Raw genomic sequence first — 18,625 nt, 5'->3', positions numbered from 1 at the left:
AAGGGAGAAAACTACATAAAATAAATCTTGTGTTAAGTCAAGATTTGGTCTCCCTTTATAAGCAGTCATTTTCTTTGGAATTTTGATTTGTAGACAATGCTACTATACAAGAAATAAATGTAATATCGAAACATTAAAAAAATTAAACAGAACCAATTTTGCATAGTAAATTCAAACTAAGTGAACTTGCAAAACTACTTACAGGTAAAATAAGTACAGCCGCTAGCCTCACAAGTTATTACTGACCTGAGAAATCAATCAATCAATCAAGAAATGCCAAAATACCAATCATCTGTGACATTACAAAATAATGTTGATTTCTTTCTTATTTAATATTACCACAAGGAATGTGAAACCCGCGGAAAAACAACAACAACAAACACAACAAATAGGTCTAACACAAATCAAACCAAACCGCAACGAATCTCGATGTGCACGGCGAGTTTCTGCTTAACCGGAAGTCAGTGTTATGCCCCCTGGTGTCCAACCCAAACTGTCATGGCAGACGACAAACAATAACACACCGAAGACAAGCTGATCGATGTCTCTAAAGTGTAATTATTTGTGTCATATAACACCTGTCATGGATTCTGGATACATTTATTAGATTTCCAAATGAAAGAAAAAGAAAATTACCACAAACATCCAGGTAAGCACCGTTAATTTCGGAAAGAAAATGGTGAATATGTCGGCTTGTCAAGCGAACAATTTTGATCAGTGGCACTGTCATTGTCAACGTGTATCAACTATAAATGGGTATCATGTATTCAACGTTTATAAAATATGTGTTGGTTATTGAAAAGATTCGATATTCATAGAGTCCAAAGGATTATTCACAGAATGTCAGACTAAATGTATTGTTGCAAAAACAACAATAACACATCCAGTGACAAGCCTAAATTCACTTTGATAACACTTGACAGTGTACCTGTAGATGGATTAGGGGTTTCCTGGTATAGGTCTGGATCGTTCCTATTAACCACATGCACACACCTTTTTCTCCTATTTTTCCCAATAAATCTAAATGTTTATGGTGTGTATATATGATTATATAAAGTAAAGGAAATGATGAACTTAGCGTTGTAAATTCAGAGTTGGATAGCCATCCAGTGGCATATTGTAGATCTAATAATAATTATTGACTTTTTTTTTTTACAAGTCACTTTTATAAAACTCTAAGCAAAGAATATATTCTTGTGAAATGATTTGACGAATTGAGCTCCAAAATAAAGTTTAATGTGTATGACATGAAGAAATGTGCAATACATTAAGTATTTAACCTGCAGCCACATGAAAAGTACACACACAATGATACACGTACATGCACACAAGTGTACATAAACACATGCACACATTTCAGTTTGCATGGCATTAAGTGAGTATAATAGAAGCAAGCTACATCAGCACTATGCATGCAGTGCTGTCTCAAGTAATAAGTGTTAATTATACTGAGAGAAAATCAGAGGGTGAGCACAGAAGATTGGTAAACAATACCTTTACAGCTAGGTCTAAATAGCTATAATTTGTTGGTTGCTTATATCAGGGTGAAGTCAGTCAACACTGAACACCTGTTGTGAGTACTTCAACTATGGATCCTGGTAAGATTTCTTCAGCGGCCAAATCTTTTTTCTGCTGCATATCTCATCTTCTTAATCGGTAGTCACAGTAGTGGTCAGTGATAATCATAGCAAGTAGCTGCTTCTGTTGATGTTGTGTTCTTTCTTTGTAAAGCATAGACTGTACAATTGTATTTGGTGTTGGATCAATCGATTTTCACATTCTTTGGTGAATTTTAATATCTTTGCATTTCTTGAATTCTTCAGTACTTTCTGTTGGATCTTTCTGTCTGTAGTCATGTAGACATTTTAACCTGATAATGTACGGTTTCATTCTTTGGCTTTACTTTGCTTTCATCATTCAGCAATTCTTTTTCACTTTTCCGTGGTAAGGACAGAGACTGACACGAGAGTTGTGAACTACATGTCCTAGTAAGAGTAAGACAGACCCACTGTCTTTTATTGTTGTTTATGTATTTTTTGTCTTTTATGTTAAGACTCTTTCTACCTCTTCAATGTTGAATCAGTTCAAACTGCATAATTTATAGTGCACAATACTATGCAAAATATGTGCAGTAAAATTAAGCTTTTCACATACATAATGTATGATTTCGTTAAGCTACCGTAACATGAGAAGTTCAAGTTGCAGGAAATTGTTTCAATCGAAAACTGATCATTGGCAGATTTTCTGCAGACTTCTGATGTTCTGATGTCTTTATTGTGAAAAGAGATTGACATTACACAGAGTAACAAAAGAACATATTAGTGTGCTTAGGCCCCCTCCCCCCCCCCCCCCCCCCCCAAAAAAAAAAAAGTTGGTTTATGGTAACCCGACTGACCCTTTTTTTTTCGCCGACCCTAAAACTTTTTTTACATTTCTAAAAACAAACCCCAAAAAAATTATTGGCACATATTGCGAACCATACCGAGATTAAGGGAAGTAGCCTCCTTTGAACTAGACATCACACGTGACAGTTGCAATGGTGGTTTTGACTTCAAGCACCTAATATAATGAGGTCAACTAAAAACTTTTTGTAAAAAGCCACCCAACCAATCCTGTTTTGGGGGGGGTCACGTTACCCTCAATAAAAATAATAATAATAATAATAACGGGCATTTATAAAGCGCCTTATCAGAAGTTCAAAGCGCGTGACAACAATACATGTATACAAAAATCATACAATCACTGTCACATTCAAACAACACATCATGCACTAGCACATCTCACATCCCCAGACTCTATACTAAGGAACTATCCGTAGTGTTGTTGGAACAAGTGAGTTTTCAAATTGGACTTAAAAGATGAAATGGATGGAGAGTGACGTAATTGAAAGGGGAGTGAATTCCATAACTGAGGTCCATAATACGAAAACGTGCGTAAGCCATGAGCCTTGCGTTTAAAGCGACCTTGACGGAGAAGTCGAGCATCATCAGAAGAACGAAGGGTGCGAGAGGGAGTGTAGAGGGAGACCAGTTCAGAAAGATAGGCAGGTGCCGATTCAGAGATGATATTGTAGCAGAAGCATGCAGCTTTATACCTAATACGTTCAGATACAGGAAGCCAGTGAAGTTCTTTCATGAGAGGAGTGCAGGGTTGTCGATGCTGTGCTCTGAAAATGAGACGTGCAGCAGAGTGTTGTACTTTTTGCAAGGGTTGGAGAGTGGAGTCAGGGCAGCCTATGAGAAGGGAGTTGCAGTAATCTAATCTGGACAGAATGCAGGATGTAACGAGAGTTTTAGTGGCATCAACAGTGAGAAATTTTCTTATGGAACCTATTCTTCTGATCTCAAAGTAACATGTCTGACAGACTTTTTTGATGTGTTGTTTCATTGAGAGGTGGGAGTCCATGATGAACCCAAGATTCCTAGCACTATCAGAGAGAGAAATGTCACTAGAACCTACTGTGATGGAGGCTCAACCAACATATTATTTTTTTTGGCCTTATAAATGTAACAGAAATAAACCTGTGTAGTGTGAATTCATACAAACTGAGTTAGGAAGGCTCATGAAGTAATTGTTTTGTAAGTTTATAATACATTTTGTCATTAGTAGATATTTTAGTAGAAAAAGTGCTGCTTGAACTGCAGTGCTTCAGTGTTCAGGAAATGTAGTTGAGGTAGATTGGTAGTAGACCTTTACATTATCTTCACATAGAAGCAGACCAGTTTTCATGGTTGAAGAAATGTTTAGCTCGTCTTTTTTTTTTTACTATATATATATATAAATAGCATTATTTGTGGATAGCACACCCACTAATGCCTATCCGATATGGTGACAGACTACAGTGTTTGGCTTCAGTCCATCTCATATTTCAGGCACCAGTCAAAGCTTGGGCCAGTCATTTGACTCCCTTCTGGCAATTGCTCTGAGCTCCTTGGCAGGTGCCATCATACCTGTGTTATTCTCAACTTTTTTGTTTGCTTCTTGCCACTACTTAGTGGGCTGTGGACTTTTTTGTTCTCCTTTGCACACAATAGTACATGTATGTATGTAAAAAATTTTGTAAGTAGTTTAACCTTTGTCTCTCTTCTCCTCCCCTTCTTCTTCTTTTTTTCATTTTGAGAAGTAATTTGTATTAAAAAAAAATGTATGCACAGTCCTCATTCAGCAGTTTTCTTATTTCCCTTTTCCTCTTCTTTTTCATAATATGTCTACTTCTTTGTGGTGATACTGATAGTGTTAATAACACTGTTATTTATTGAGGAAAACAGTGACACAATGATAAAATGCTTAAATGACAAAAGAATCAGGATGATTTTAGAAGTGCGCAGCAGTCTCATGTGTTCTTGTTTTAAATGTATTTATTTTTTAAATGAATGTGCTGCTTCAAACCAGAGCTGGATAGGCTTAAAGGCTTGTGAATAGGTATTTCTTAATCTAGCATTAGTGTTGCCAGAATATGCACTGCACTTAAGGTGTGCATTGATCTTTGCTAAATCAGTAAATGGGCTAAGCTGAAGATTAACTCTGACCTCATAGCTCATTTTTGTTTTGCTCTTGAGAGTGGTTTTGTTACAAAGTTTTGTGGAAAAATATCAAATTTAATTTAATTAGAGAGAGGGGGGAAGCAGACCTGGGAACCCATACAATTTCGCCGTATTTTGTACGCACGATTGTCTAGAATACGATCAGTACGGTCAGTGGAAAAAAAAATACGACGAGAAAAATTCCTAGACTACCTTTCTTCACAAGCGCATTCCGTAGCCGATCCAGTACTTTGACACATGATTACAGTTTTTGTCAAAAAACATTGATAGAATCATTTGTTTTAAATGTATTGGTAAACTTAATAAAGGGTGCAACATGCGCGTGTGAACCATGTTTAAATCATGGATGTTCAAATGCTGTGTGGAGTACGCTCATTTTTCTGAAAATACACCGAGTTTGTTTGAGAATACTGCAAGTGCAAACAGGTGTTCCCTGAGGTCTGGGGAAGGGATGGGTGTTTTCCGCAGTACACAGTAGAATGTGTATTACATTGATTGCATTCAGAATTTGTGGAAAGAAGATTCACTTATTACTGAAAAGGCATTTATACTTATAGTCTGAAAAGACATTTATACTGATTTAGAGCAGAACCATGCACTCACATACCGACACACAATAACTCACACATGCATGCTCACATGTTCACATTTTCAAGGGTGCTTTACTTCAATAACTGTTACTGTGGTTTAAGTTTTGAAAGTTAAAAGACATTGTAAGTTGTAACTTGCATCGAGTGCTGGAGCTAATCATTTTGAATACTCAATACAAGGAGAAGTAACAACATGTAACTAATTTGTTGACAGCAAGAACATAATTATTGTCCAATTGATGGGGGATGTTTTGAGACGGCTTGTCTTTAATATGATGAAACAGGAAGAAAGTGAGAAAAGAGCTCAGTCAATGATCCATTGGCTTTAAAACCAATACATACATCTTTGGCAAGGGTTTGACCCCTGATTCAGCAAGGGATTTATTTCCCAGAGTCAACTTTGTGCAGGCTCTCCTCAGTGTTGTGTTGTACTGTACCTATGGGAGCTCACTTTCCCCAGGGAAACAGCAACCCAATTGTCAAAAGGAAAAACCCTCGGGACTGTATGAAATTATCTTGCCATACCGTATGAAATTCCAGTGATGATAAACACTGAACATGCTTCACATGATGACGATGATGACACTCATTGACAGAGCTGCCAACTGCTACGTTTTAAGAGCAATTGCTACGCCACTCTAAAAATTTCCACGCTTAAAGAAATAATCACAAGCATGCAACAGTAATATTCCCTCTTTTTTTTGTGAGTCTTGGTGTAGCGGTCACAAAATGGGTCATAGAACATCGTCTTGATTGAAAAATGGCACTGTAGATATTCTCTAATAGGCGTTTTATGTACATTTGTACCTGCATTCTCATGAAATGTTATTCAAAATGTCTATTCTTGTGAAAGATGGCATAAATGCAAATCTGGGAATCAATTATAGAAAATGCTACACTTAAACACCATTTGCTATGCTGAAAATTCCAAAAAAGTCTAAATTGCTACACTTAAGGTTTCACAAGGGTTGGCAGGTCTGTGATGATGGTGATGATGATGATGATGATGATGATGGTGATGATGTTGATGATGATGGTGATGATGGTGATGGTGATGGTGATGGTGATGGTGATGATGATGATGCTCCCATGGGGTCGCCTTCATGTGGCGGGAGCGTTTAAACAGAGCTACCCCACCCCTTTACTTCTCTTCTTTTGTCTTATTTCTGCCTTACCAGTCCTTTCACCTATATTTCCTTCCAAGAAAACTCTCCCTACTATTCCCTGCAGTTTTTCAATTCTTTTCTTGTTGTCTTATTTCTACCTGACTGGATCCATCACCTTTATTTCACTTACCAAAAGTCTTCTTTTCCACATCCTTATTTCTCTGCACCCCGCATGTCGTAAGAGGTGACTAACGGATTCTGTTTCTCCTTTTACCCTTGTTAAGTGGTTCTTGTATAGAGTGTGGTCGGTGTTTGTAAGAATTTTGGTCAAGCAGTGTGTGGGAGGTGTTTGGTCCTTTGTGCTGGAAGCTTGCATTCTCCCAGTGGGGTCATGTATTGTGCTACGTTGCAGGCCCCTGGAGCAATTTTTTGATTAGTGCTTTTGTGAACAAGAAACACTTAACAAGTGGCTCTATCCCATCTCCCCCCTTTAATTCCCCTATCCCATCTCCCCCCTTTCCCTCGTCGCGATATAACCTTCGTGGTTGAAAACGACGTTAAACACCAAATAAAGAAAGAAAGATGATGATGATAGAGGGTCTATGTGTGCAGGAGGAGCCAAGAAGTTCCTTTACAAGGGACCCAAGCAGCAGGGGGAGGAGGAGGAGGAACAGTGGACGTTTACCCCCAAAGCTCACGTCAGAAGCGGTAAGCATATATATATAATATATATATATAGCATAATGTAGTTTATTCTACATGACGTGAGATAGCTAGACCACCCATGTGATAACTAGGGTAAACCATATCTTCACACATGTGTATTATGTAAATGTGGTCAATGGGTCAAATTCCAAGTATAACACCGACAGATTAAAACCTGGCGGTGACTTTATAAGTCATGATGATGAAGTCGCCAAGACAGACTTCACCTCAAAACACTTTGTTGTTTTCTCTGTAAGCATTTTGAACCTAGTTACTATTACACCTGCATGATATTTTCCTAATGTGATGTCTTTTTGCACTTTATTTTGCTGTGTCAGAGATTTCAATTTGGAAGAGAGGTTCAAGGAGACTTGCCTTGAATTTGGACACTCCGAAAGGATATGACCATAATGTTTTTGTTAAGGGCTCAGAGAACTTCCGAAAGTCGTCAGTACATTGACATGAGTGCTCCAGGGATCCTGTGTCAGCGAGGAATGCGCCTTCCTAAAGCAACAATAGGAACCTTCTGCAGGGATGGCCAAATCTCAGCATTTTTATTTTAACTCGCCAGCCGGGCGAGTAACTTCAAGAAAGTCTCTAGCCCGGCAGAAATGTCGCCGGCCATGATACTATTACCACAGTTGATCTGCAGTGTTTATATGGTTTTAAACGTGATATTACAACCAAAAGTTTTGCATTTTACGTGAATTTTCATTGGCCAGCCGGGCGAGTTGCAAGGCGGTTTCTGCTAGCTTGGCGGATTTTTTACTTGCCCCTGGGGGGACAATTTGGCCATTCCTGTTCTGGTCTTCAGAGTTTAAACCTATACATTAAAGTTGGGGATCACGGGACCCTCTAGGGAGAGCGTCTGTGGAGAACCCTGTTAACTGACACACTGTTGTTCTGTTAACAGCAGGCGTGCCTGTGGACCTCAATCAGTCAATGATGTGTGGAGCGTCCAGAAGAACCCTGTTAACCGACACACTGTTGTTCTGTTAACAGCAGGCGTGCCTGTGGACCTCAATGATGTGTGGAGCGTCCAGAAGAACCCTGTTAACTGACACACTGTTGTTCTGTTAACAGCAGGCGTGCCTGTGGACCTCAATGATGTGTGGAGCGTCCAGAAGAACCCTGTTAACTGACATACTGTTGTTCTGTTAACAGCAGGTGTGCCTGTGGACCTCAATGATGTGTGGAGCGTCCAGAAGAACCCTGTTAACTGACATACTGTTGTTCTGTTAACAGCAGGTGTGTCTGTGGACCTCAATGATGTGTGGAGCTTCCAGAAGAACCCAGTTAACTGACATACTGTTGTTCTGTTAACAGCAGGTGTGCCTGTGGACCTCAATGATGTGTGGAGCATCCAGAAGAACCCTGTTAACTGACACACTGTTGTTCTGTTAACAGCAGGCGTGCCTGTGGACCTCAATGATGTGTGGAGCGTCCAGAAGAACCCTGTTAACTGACATACTGTTGTTCTGTTAACAGCAGGTGTGCCTGTGGACCTCAATGATGTGTGGAGCGTCCAGAAGAACCCTGTTAACTGACATACTGTTGTTCTGTTAACAGCAGGTGTGCCTGTGGACCTCAATGATGTGTGGAGCGTCCAGAAGAACCCTGTTAACTGACATACTGTTGTTCTGTTAACAGCAGGTGTGCCTGTGGACCTCAATGATGTGTGGAGCGTCCAGAAGAACCCAGTTAACTGACATACTGTTGTTCTGTTAACAGCAGGCGTGCCTGTGGACCTCAATGATGTGTGGAGCGTCCAAAAGATCCCTGTTAACTGACATACTGATGTTCTCCTGTTAACTGACACACTGTTGTTCTCCTGTTAACAGCAGGCGTGCCTGTGGACCTGAATGACGTGTGGAGCATCCAGAAGAACGTCAGTCTGGGGGGACTGGCGCCACGGGCTGCTGAACGCCTCACGCATAATGCAGGCCAGGGGTTCTATTCCAGGCACGGAGGAATAAAAGGTCAGTTTGAGTGCTTAGCTTGTGGTGTTCTGCTTAGTTAGATGCTTAATCGCTCAGACCTTCTTTCTTAGTTTAAAGTTAATTGTTTTCCTTCCTTGACTGTTGAATACTCAAGGTTTTGTTGAACATTTTTGTTTAATATGCTCCCTAAACCCGCTCTTTCTCTTCTCCCTAATTTGTAACTTTCCATTTGCTTTTCTTTAAAGGCATCACTCTACGGTCCTGTTCTAACAGTAATCCCCCCTTTCCCGTCTTTTCTCCCACATATGTGACCCTCCACCACGGAATGAGTCGCATGTCACCTTTGCATGATGTTCATATTTTTACATTTTCCTGAAGAGTTTTTTTTATGCTCTATCCAGTGGTGAAACCCATTTTAGAAAAGAGCAAAAACTGTTTGAGTTATAAGCGTGTATAACTAAGGTGACCCTCACACTGTTACCAGACACTCCCCGGACTTATATTAAGCCTAGCGCAGAACCGCGCGAGGTGACATGCGACTCATTTTTTGTTGCACTACCTTTGAATGTTCATTTCTTTTACCCTTGTTGGTTGCTCAGTGTTCCCGTTTGATTTGTGTTGAGTGAACTGAGCGTGATGCTTTTGTTACAGATGCTGGTAAAAATGCAAAGCCTCCAGAAAAGACAGGTTTGTTCAGATTATCTTCTGTGTTCTTCAACTTTGAACATGTTCCATGTGTATTACTTCTTACCCTTATGCAATATATACTGCATGATTGACTTGGTATTTGGGCTGTACGTGTTATTCACCATCTTTCTGTCCAACATTAACAGCTATTGTGTTTTCAGCGTAGCAATAGGGTCTGATATTTAGACGAGACAAGTATAATGCCGACGAGTCGCATTATACTTGTTCGAGTCTAAATATCGGACCCCGTTGCTACGCTGAAAACACAATAGCGATTATATAGCTGTTCTGACCTTGATTTTTTGTTCCAAACTTACAAAATGACAGTTTTTGCGTCGATGCGTTGATCTCAGGTTTTGATAGCCGATGCCGTTTCTTATGCGCATTAGGTTTGCGCAGGTGCCACACTGACTTTGGAAAAAAACTCGATTTGACAACACAGCTGTTAAACATTCGTTCGAATACAACAAAAAGAAGTTTGAGTTTTTTTAATTTTGAACAAGACTACTTATGAAGAAGACCAAAACACAACATAAACGGAAAACTAGAAACAACTGAAGAACTAGGATGCAACAAGGGGAGGAGAAGAGAACAGCTAATCGCGAGCAGACGGCAGCGAAGTTTTCAGTTTGGTTGAATGGCATTTATACTTGTCTCGTCATGAAGCGAATTTTTCAACCTCAGTTATAAACAACTACATGAATGTTAGTGCCATGGGTTGTACATCAATACTTCAGAGGGGAAGTGGGGTATTTAGTGTGGAGTTACGAGATAAGAAAAGCCGAATGCGAAAGTTTGTGTCAGTCGGCAACTGACACAGGCACACAATAACGGCTGTTCCGTTTTACTCCCCTGTTTGTACTACATCTTTCGACTTTGGGCATTTTGTGGTGTTTAGGGACAGAAAATAATTGATTTAGTCCTGTTTCATTGGGAAGTTAGCAGAAAAGGGTATGCTATCGACATTTGTAAAGCTGAAATACATTCCCGAGAAGAATTTCAAGTTGTCAGTGTATGCTGTTGTCGATTAAAACATCGTGTGGTACAGATGGGTAAACCGGAACCATGCATCTTTGTTATTGCCAATATGCTTTTGGATATTGGCAAAAATGGCCAACTTCCGTAGCATTATGCTTTGATGATCGGAAGAAACCATCCAATCACAGCCCCCGAATTCCCCCACGTGTCCATCAGAATAGCTATATAATGATATATTATCTGCCATTTGAGGTGCTATTCCTTACAGTATACCAAGTGTGTGATATAAAGCAAGTGTTAATGGATTGAAGTACATGTACTTCTGTCTACGTGTCGTTAACAGTATTCTTACTGACTGTACCAGTTAACACAAAGTTCATCCTGTTTACGAAAAAGTTTGGCATGAACATGGAAGTTATAGAATGCCTGGGAATGTTTGGTGTTGTTAGTGCACACATACACACGCATGCATATAAAGACACACACTAACTTACTCACTCTGATACACACACACACACACACACACACACACACACACACACACACACACACACACACACACACACACATGCAACAGATTGAATCACACAGACCAACGGCAGACTTTGTCCCCATTTGTTACATTAGGCTTTCCACACTGACTTTGTGTTATTTGCATTATGCAGATGTGACCTCAGCATGGGTTCCATCTCAAGGCAGGAGTTTCTCGTACTCCTACACGGCCAATCCCACGGCCAACGACGACTCCAGTAGCATCGCTTCCAGTCGTGTCAGCAGGGGATATCACTCCAATCCCTCTCAACGCCGTTTTGACAACCATGGCAGACCTATCGATGAAAACGACTTTTGACCACTTTTTATTTTTGTTTATACTGGGTGGGGAGTCGGTGTAAGTTTTGAACAATAGATTTTTGTTGTCTGGGGCTTTATGAAAGTTGAAAATAGAGAATACTACATGGCTTGCTGTGTCGTACCAGATTTACACGAGTTGTTTTTTTAAATATTGAACTGCGAGCGAAAGCGAGCTGTTCACTATTTGAAAAAGCAATGAGTGTAAATCTAATACGAAGCAGCAAGCCATGTAGTATTCTGTTTATCCTACATACTGTACTTACGTGTATTTTACTCAAAACATCCCGCAGTCGAGAAGACGCTTCTTTTAGAACCTGATCTCTTCCATAGCCTCGTGCAATCTCTTACGTCAAAACAAAGAAACATGGAAAGTGTAGCGTGACATGTTAGTTCTAAAAATTCATCGAGGGGAATTAGCAAGGGCAAAATGTTTTTTCATAATGACATTAGTCTCGGTGACTTTGGCATCAACAAGCAGTGGAAAAACAGGTCCCTGTCAGACTTCCTTGTCATGACCTCATTTACATGATATACACACGTGTGGTTTGAACAATATTGTTATGTAATGAGTGGTCTCAAAATTACAAATTTGTGGACGATGAAAAGAACAACATCTACTCTTATTAATGTACAGTTGATGTTTCTTCTCTGTTCATATTTTAAAGTTTGTTATCCCTCGTTGATTTTGGTCAAAGAAACAACTACACATAAAAAAAGAGAAATATAACAATATTGATTTCCTGATAATATTTTTCAGTAAGTTTTGTGTGTGAGTACGAGTTCGTTTGCTAAGCACATCTTCAGGACGTTTATTGGTTAAGTTGCATCCGTCCAGTTGAAATTATACAAATTGGGGAAGACTTGGGGGCGATACCTTGCATCCGTCCATGTTATTCATATCAAATACATGTGTAATTATCCGTCACCTCAGTTTGCTGTAGAGAAACAGTGCAATGTTGTGATGCTGTGCACAGCATGTCATCTTTGTCGGAGCTCTGTGTGTGTGCACAATCAGCAATTCTAAGATACAGTGGAACCCCCCTTTTAAGACTCCCTCCTTTTTAAGACCTTGTTTTCCCAGACTTTCTGTTCATAACCTCTATAAAATTACCCCTATTTTAAGACTCCATCCTTTTTAAGACCCAATTTTTGTCAGATTTTTGGAGGTCTTAAGAGGGGGGTTCCACTGTATCCGCATGATCATCATGCATCTTATTGTAAGCCGTGGAAGAGTTGATGAGTTTGCTGCAGGCACGTACAGTGGAGCCCCCCTTGTAAGAACCCTGTTAGTAAATTTTAAGGGGCTTATTGTCCGTCAGGTCTTAATTGCCTATATTGGACATGAATTGGTTTATACGATTCGAGTTTTACGCCCTCACGGCTTTTTGATGTTTGCGTGTTTAGGTGGTATCAGCCATCTGCACTTATGGTAGAGTGACCAAGATCTTTAACGTGCCATTGTGGTGACACGGGGGTGGGAGATGGATACCGTCTCTGGGTCTGCACAAAGTTGACCCGTGTCCGTCCCGGCCCGGATTCGAACCAGCGACCTCTCGATCACAAGTCCAGTGCTCTACCACCTGAGCTACCCGGGCCCCCAAGAACCCTGTTTTAAAACCAATCCCCTTTTATAAGACCCCCGTTTAAAGTCCCGCCTTGTTTTCCAGGTTTGTTGTTAATCAGCTCTATCAAATGACCCCCATTTTGTGGTCTCAAAATGAAGGTTCAACTGCTTTGACATTTTTGTTTGGTTTGAGGACTTGCAAGCAGTTCAAGTGCATATATTGGTTTGGTGATTGTGTGACTTTCTGTGTTTTCATGCTGTTTCTTTTTGCTGACATTTATTTTGTGTAATGTTTTACACTTACGATATTTAAGAAAAAAACCCCTAAACATTTTGTTTTGTTTTCGATTTTGGTGTTGCATTTTGAAGAGATAGAAAATAAGCAAACAAAAGCAAAGCAGACTTGAGGAACTCGGATGAGCTCTGTGAGCGCCTAGAATATTTCTGTGTTGTGTAAGGTTAAGGTGTGTTTCTTGTCATTCCCAGAATCAGACATATTAATTATTATTCTGGTAATAATTACCTGTCTGGTAAGTGTAAAATGCGTTGTTGTAGTCTGCACTCTTATGTGGCTAGCTGTTCATACTTTTTAGCAACTCTAAGAATGTATTAGTTTGTGTGCTGGTTTTTCAGTCACAAGGTCCAACCAATTTTGCTGTGAGTGTGAGATCATCTTGGACCTGAAGTTTGAAACTTATTGGCATTTATATGCTACTACTGGTTATTTCATTTCCTCAAACTGTAAGAAATTTGCGTGATGTTTCTTCTGTGAGATTTTCTGCTAGCAAATGAGCTTGTGAGAAAAAAAGGAACGGAAACCTATGTTTTTAAAGAGTAAAGCACATTAACGATGAAAAGCAGTGCAGTTTAACTATGACTATCAGGTTTTCTAACATTGTGAAGTATATGTACATATCAGTATGATGGAAATACAGTGGAACCTGCCCATAACAACCACCGAAGTGGCCTAGTGGTAAGGCGTCCGCCCAGTGAGCGGGAGGTCGTGGGTTCGAACCCCGGCCGGGTCATACCTAAGACTTTAAAATTGGCAATCTAGTGGCTGCTCCGCCTGGCATCTGGCATTATGGGGTTAGTGCTAGGACTGGTTGGTCCGGTGTCAGAATAATGTGACTGGGTGAGACATGAAGCCTGTGCTGCGGCTTCCGTCTTGTGTGTGGTGCACGTTAAATGTCAAAGCAGCACCGCCCTGATATGGCCCTTCGTGGTCGGCTGGGCGTTAAGCAAACAAACAAACAAATAAACAAACAAACAAACAAAACCACCGAAGAAATCAACCAAAAGTGGTCTTTACAGACAGGAGGTCATTAAAGGCGCAGTAAGCCTCCCGTAAACCATCACAGACACTGTCAGGCATTTACACACAGTACAAACACCCTTTCATTTAAACACTCACCGCTTGAGAACACCCTAGGTGCCCTCCGTAAAGAGCGAGCAATTTTCAAAGAATTTCTTTTTGCGTGGTTTATCTTACCCCTGAACCATCGTGAACCCGTGTGATCCAGTTTCCCTTTTTCACAATGCAGTCGTCAGTTAGTAATTTGAATGCGACTCGCTGTGATGTTATCTGCAATAGCACGTTATTAAGTACAGAGCACAAAACAAACGGCTGTGGTTCACAAGAACTCTCGCGATGGCTTTTGACTGTTCAGAGGATTTGTCGATAGACATAAACCGTCGTCTGCTACGAGAACCACGACCTTGCATGACCCTGCTTCCGGGCGTTTCTTTTTTCAAACTTTCAAAACTTCGAATTGTACTGAACTTGTCTTGATGAAAAAAGAATTCTTTTATGATTTAAGAATGTTTGTGTAACAAGCTGTCAATTTATTATTTAGATTTTAAAAGTTAGGTCTAGCGCCAAAACGCACCACGGTCCGACTGTCTCTGACACAATCCGCAAAATTAATTCTTTGAAAATTGCTCGCTCTTTACGTAGGGCACCTAGGATGTTCCCGTTTGGTGAGCGTTCAAATGGAAGGGTGTTTGTACTGTGTGTAAAAGCCTGACAGTATCAGACAGTGTGATGGTTTACGGGAGGCGCACTGTGCCGTTAATGATTATGAAAAGGTGAATTGTGTAGGGAAGAGCCTTGTCTAGGTTTCTTTTAGGTGGTAGTAATGGGCAGGTGGTTGTTTGAAGAGGGCAGGTTTGACTTTACCTTTTGAATCTTACTTGTCATTTAAATATAAAACTTTTTCTTTGAATGTCATTGGTCGCATTTGAAATTCTTTTGAAGAAATGCTTCAGATTCTTTTTTATAGCAGGCCTGACGTACTTATGTGGATGCAATTTTAATTTTGCATTGTATTTATAAACATTTTGGAACAACGAAGCTTTGATTTCTTGCCCTGGGCTCCATGCTCAAAATTGAATAAGTATATTATTTCCCTGTATACTGTAGACATGCTAGAGGTTTGAAGGTACAGTCCTGCTCGAGTTAATGATTTGGCTCACCATGTCGGATCTAGTCAGGCATTTTACGGCCCCCCGCGGGTTAGGGGGAGTCCCATATTGGTTGGGACGAGAAAGAATTTACCCGATGCGCCCCAGCATGTCGTAAGAGGCGACTAACGGATTCGGTTTCTCCTTTTACTCTTGTTAAGTGTTTCTTGTATAGAATATAGTCAATGTTTGTAAAGATTTTAGTCAAGCAGTATGTAAGAAATGTTAAGTCCTTTGTACTGGAAACTTGCATTCTCCCAGTAAGGTAATATATTGTACTACGTTGCAAGCCCCTGGAGCAAATTTTTGATTAGTGCTTTTGTGAACAAGAAACAATTGACAAGTGGCTCTATCCCATCACCCCCCTTCCCTCCGTCGCGATATAACCTTGAACGGTTGAAAACGACGTTAAACACCAAATAAAGAAAGAGTAAGGCATTTCACGTGGGATAAGACCATCCCTCCACTTGGTCACATACCAAAACTCAACAGCCTGCTTGTTTTTTGTGCAAAGTGGGATTTATTTGATCAATTTATTTCTTAAAAACCACTATTGGAAATCTAGGAAATTCTTCTAAAGATTTGTCACTCTGCACAGAAAACATCAAAGCTGTTCATTTTTGGTATGTGTCCAAGTGGAGGGATGGTCTCCTACCATGTAAAGCCTGGCCACATCTGACATGGTGGGCTAAACTGGTTTGACGACCGGAAGGGCCATGCCTTTATAAGTACTATAAAATCAAAATGCCATCATAAACCAAGTATAGGAACAAAGATGGTGGCAAGTAGGGACCATATTGCAGCTAAGGGCTAATTCAACCATGACTGTGATTATGAATTGATATTGATTCAAATGCATGGGTATGTGCCCACTCTTTGTTTTTTTACACTTTGAAATATCAGGGTTGAAGGCAGTGTTCGAGTACTGGGAAAACAAATGTGCATGGTAATAGTAGAGATGCCAACAGTGTTACAACTGTCCAGTTTTGTACAATTGTTACAACTGTCCAGTTTTGTACAATTTGTTGTCAAATTCACAATGACTTCAATTCTGTTTTGTGTAATTGTTGTAAAATTCGGGACGTAGCTTAGAGCTTCAAGCTGATCTGAATGTTGTGTTGTATGTTATTGAGAACGTTTTGTTGTTATCGTTTTGAAGAGCGACCTACAGCTGATGCAAAGAGAATACAGTTTGTGATAAACCCTTGGCTGATTTTGTTTTTTGTGTGAAGAATTGTGTTTGAGTGTGTGAGTATGCTTCCGTCAGGTCACTTATCTTCTTCTTCTGCGTTCGTGGGCTGAAACTCCCATGTACACGTGTTTTTTGCACGAGTGGAATTTTACGTGTATGATCGTTTTTTACCCCGCCATACGCCGTTTTCGGAGGAAGCATGCTGGGTATTTTCGTGTTTCTATAACCCACCGAACTCTGACATCAGGGATGAGATTCTTCCGCCAATTGGCGGAATTCCGCCCAAAAGTTCGTTCCCAGGACCATTTTTCTGAATCGTCTAAATCCGTTGAGAAAAAATGGGGGGGGGGGGGGGGGGTAGAGTAGTTGTGGTTCCATTGGATTCGATCTGTAAAGTCCTACCTACAACCCTAAAGTCGATTTTCCAGATCAAATCTCCGATAAAATAATGACAACATAACCTCCGTTTCGAAGGAAGTGGACCTTCGACCCGAATATGAACTTTCCATTTGGGACTAAGTTTCCCTTTCACCGAGTGTCTTCATTCCGAAAATTCATAAACGGGCTGATTCAGCTGTCGGCTTTAGCCTGCTTAACAAAGATGGCGTCGGTGAGAACATTGACGGAAAGCGAACATGTTTTGGCGTCGGAGATCGACCAGGGTGTGAAGAATAAGTGGGTTCCGAAATGGCAGGAAGAAATCGTCACGTCTGAACTACGCGGGAGAAAACTGTCGCTCCGACTTGGAGATTCTATTAAAAAGTTGACTGTTCCGGGAAAGGAGAGATGTGCATGAATTAATTATAGTGTACTGGCTTTCGTCTTCAGAGCTGCAATTGTGGCCGCAGTTTACTTCCCTCTAAACTATTAGTACTTCTCAGTTCAGCATATGGCACTCAAGCAATTTATTTAGGTCCAGTTCTTTTATCAATACCTTACGAGCACCATTGGTCATTGTGCAAGTAAATTGTGCCGTTTCTAAAATTTGTGAAAATTCCTGAGCTAAAGTTACTTAAATTTTGCACATAATGACTGACAAAATGTTGTATGCTTCTACTGCTCGAACTCATTTCCAAGTCAAAGTGTAAAAAAAATCTTCAGCTTCAGGGGGCTTTGCCCCCTGACGGTTGCCCCTGGACCCCACTGGGGGCCTTCACCGTCCTACGGACCCCCGCCAAATAATTTCCTCCCAAAACACTTTTAGGGAATCTCATCTCTGTGACATGGATCATTACAGGATCTTTTTCGTGCGCACTTGGTCTTGTGCTTGCGTGTACACACGGGGGTGTTCGGACACCGAGGAGAGTCTGCACACAAAGTTGACTGTGAGAAATAAATCTCTCGCCGAACGTGGGGACGAACTCACGCTGACAGCGGCCAACTGGATACAAATCCAGCGCGCTACCGACTGAGCTACATCCCCGCCCAGGTCACTTATAATGCGTAGCTTTTATTCTGCTTTGTACCACTCGAGCAGCTGCTGCTGCTGCAAATGGCTCCACGGACCAAGGGAGGCAACTCGATGTTTAGACAGTTTAGGGTGCTTGTACAGAGAGCGAAGTTATTCCCCTTGCATAAGAACTTTGTTTTCACCACTCAGCTCCAGGTTTCGCGGGAGAACACACACACATAAAGGCAAACACACTGTGCGGTGCATTAACATAAACACACACACACGGTCAGAAAGCTAGACCAGCATGCCAAAGGACACACACACCAACATCTCCAGATATAAAATTATACAGAGAAAACATGACATGCAATATATTTGTGGAATATACTTTAATCGATTAGCATATTCTCGACAATCATACACACACACAAATTGATCACCTAGTGCATTCATGTCGTAACATCTACAAACACACACCCACTCCCTCTCTATACCCCACTCCAACCCACACTCTTTCTCACCCTCGAAAAAAAACACCCACACACAAACACACAGATTTTTTGTCAGGCCCCACTCCGGACGTGGTGATAGCATCAGCAGCATACGAGGGG

At 40.7% G+C, this 18,625-nt stretch overlaps 1 protein-coding gene across 2 annotated transcripts; it reads left to right on the top strand.

Moving 5' to 3' along the window:
* The first annotated feature begins 482 nt into the window (after positions 1–482).
* LOC138961888 (uncharacterized protein C11orf97 homolog) lies at positions 483–16,635 on the top strand. Of its 2 annotated transcripts, XM_070333570.1 has the most exons (6): positions 483–649; positions 1,544–1,598; positions 6,853–6,948; positions 8,787–8,924; positions 9,537–9,572; positions 11,216–16,635. In XM_070333570.1, the coding sequence occupies exons 2-6, from the start codon at positions 1,589–1,591 to the stop codon at positions 11,398–11,400; spliced, it is 465 nt and encodes a 154-aa protein (XP_070189671.1). In that variant the 5' UTR covers positions 483–649; positions 1,544–1,588; the 3' UTR covers positions 11,401–16,635. The 2 variants fall into 2 exon arrangements, with proteins under 2 accessions (XP_070189671.1, XP_070189670.1); XM_070333569.1 differs by lacking the exon at positions 1,544–1,598.
* The last annotated feature ends 1,990 nt before the right edge of the window (positions 16,636–18,625 follow it).

The sequence above is a fragment of the Littorina saxatilis genome, linkage group LG3, assembly GCF_037325665.1.
Source record: "Littorina saxatilis isolate snail1 linkage group LG3, US_GU_Lsax_2.0, whole genome shotgun sequence".
NCBI classification, from domain to species: Eukaryota; Metazoa; Mollusca; class Gastropoda; order Littorinimorpha; family Littorinidae; genus Littorina; species Littorina saxatilis.
Note: the sequence above shows the minus strand (reverse complement) of the source record. Positions and strands in the feature narration are given on the sequence as shown.

Coding starts and splice junctions, on each gene's coding strand:
- LOC138961888 (XM_070333569.1), top strand. CDS start 616: ATGAAAGAAAAAGAAAATTACCACAAACATCCAG. Junction 650..6,852: donor AAATTACCACAAACATCCAG/GTAAGCACCGTT, acceptor CTATGTGTGCAG/GAGGAGCCAAGAAGTTCCTT. Junction 9,573..11,215: donor AAAGCCTCCAGAAAAGACAG/GTTTGTTCAGAT, acceptor TGCATTATGCAG/ATGTGACCTCAGCATGGGTT.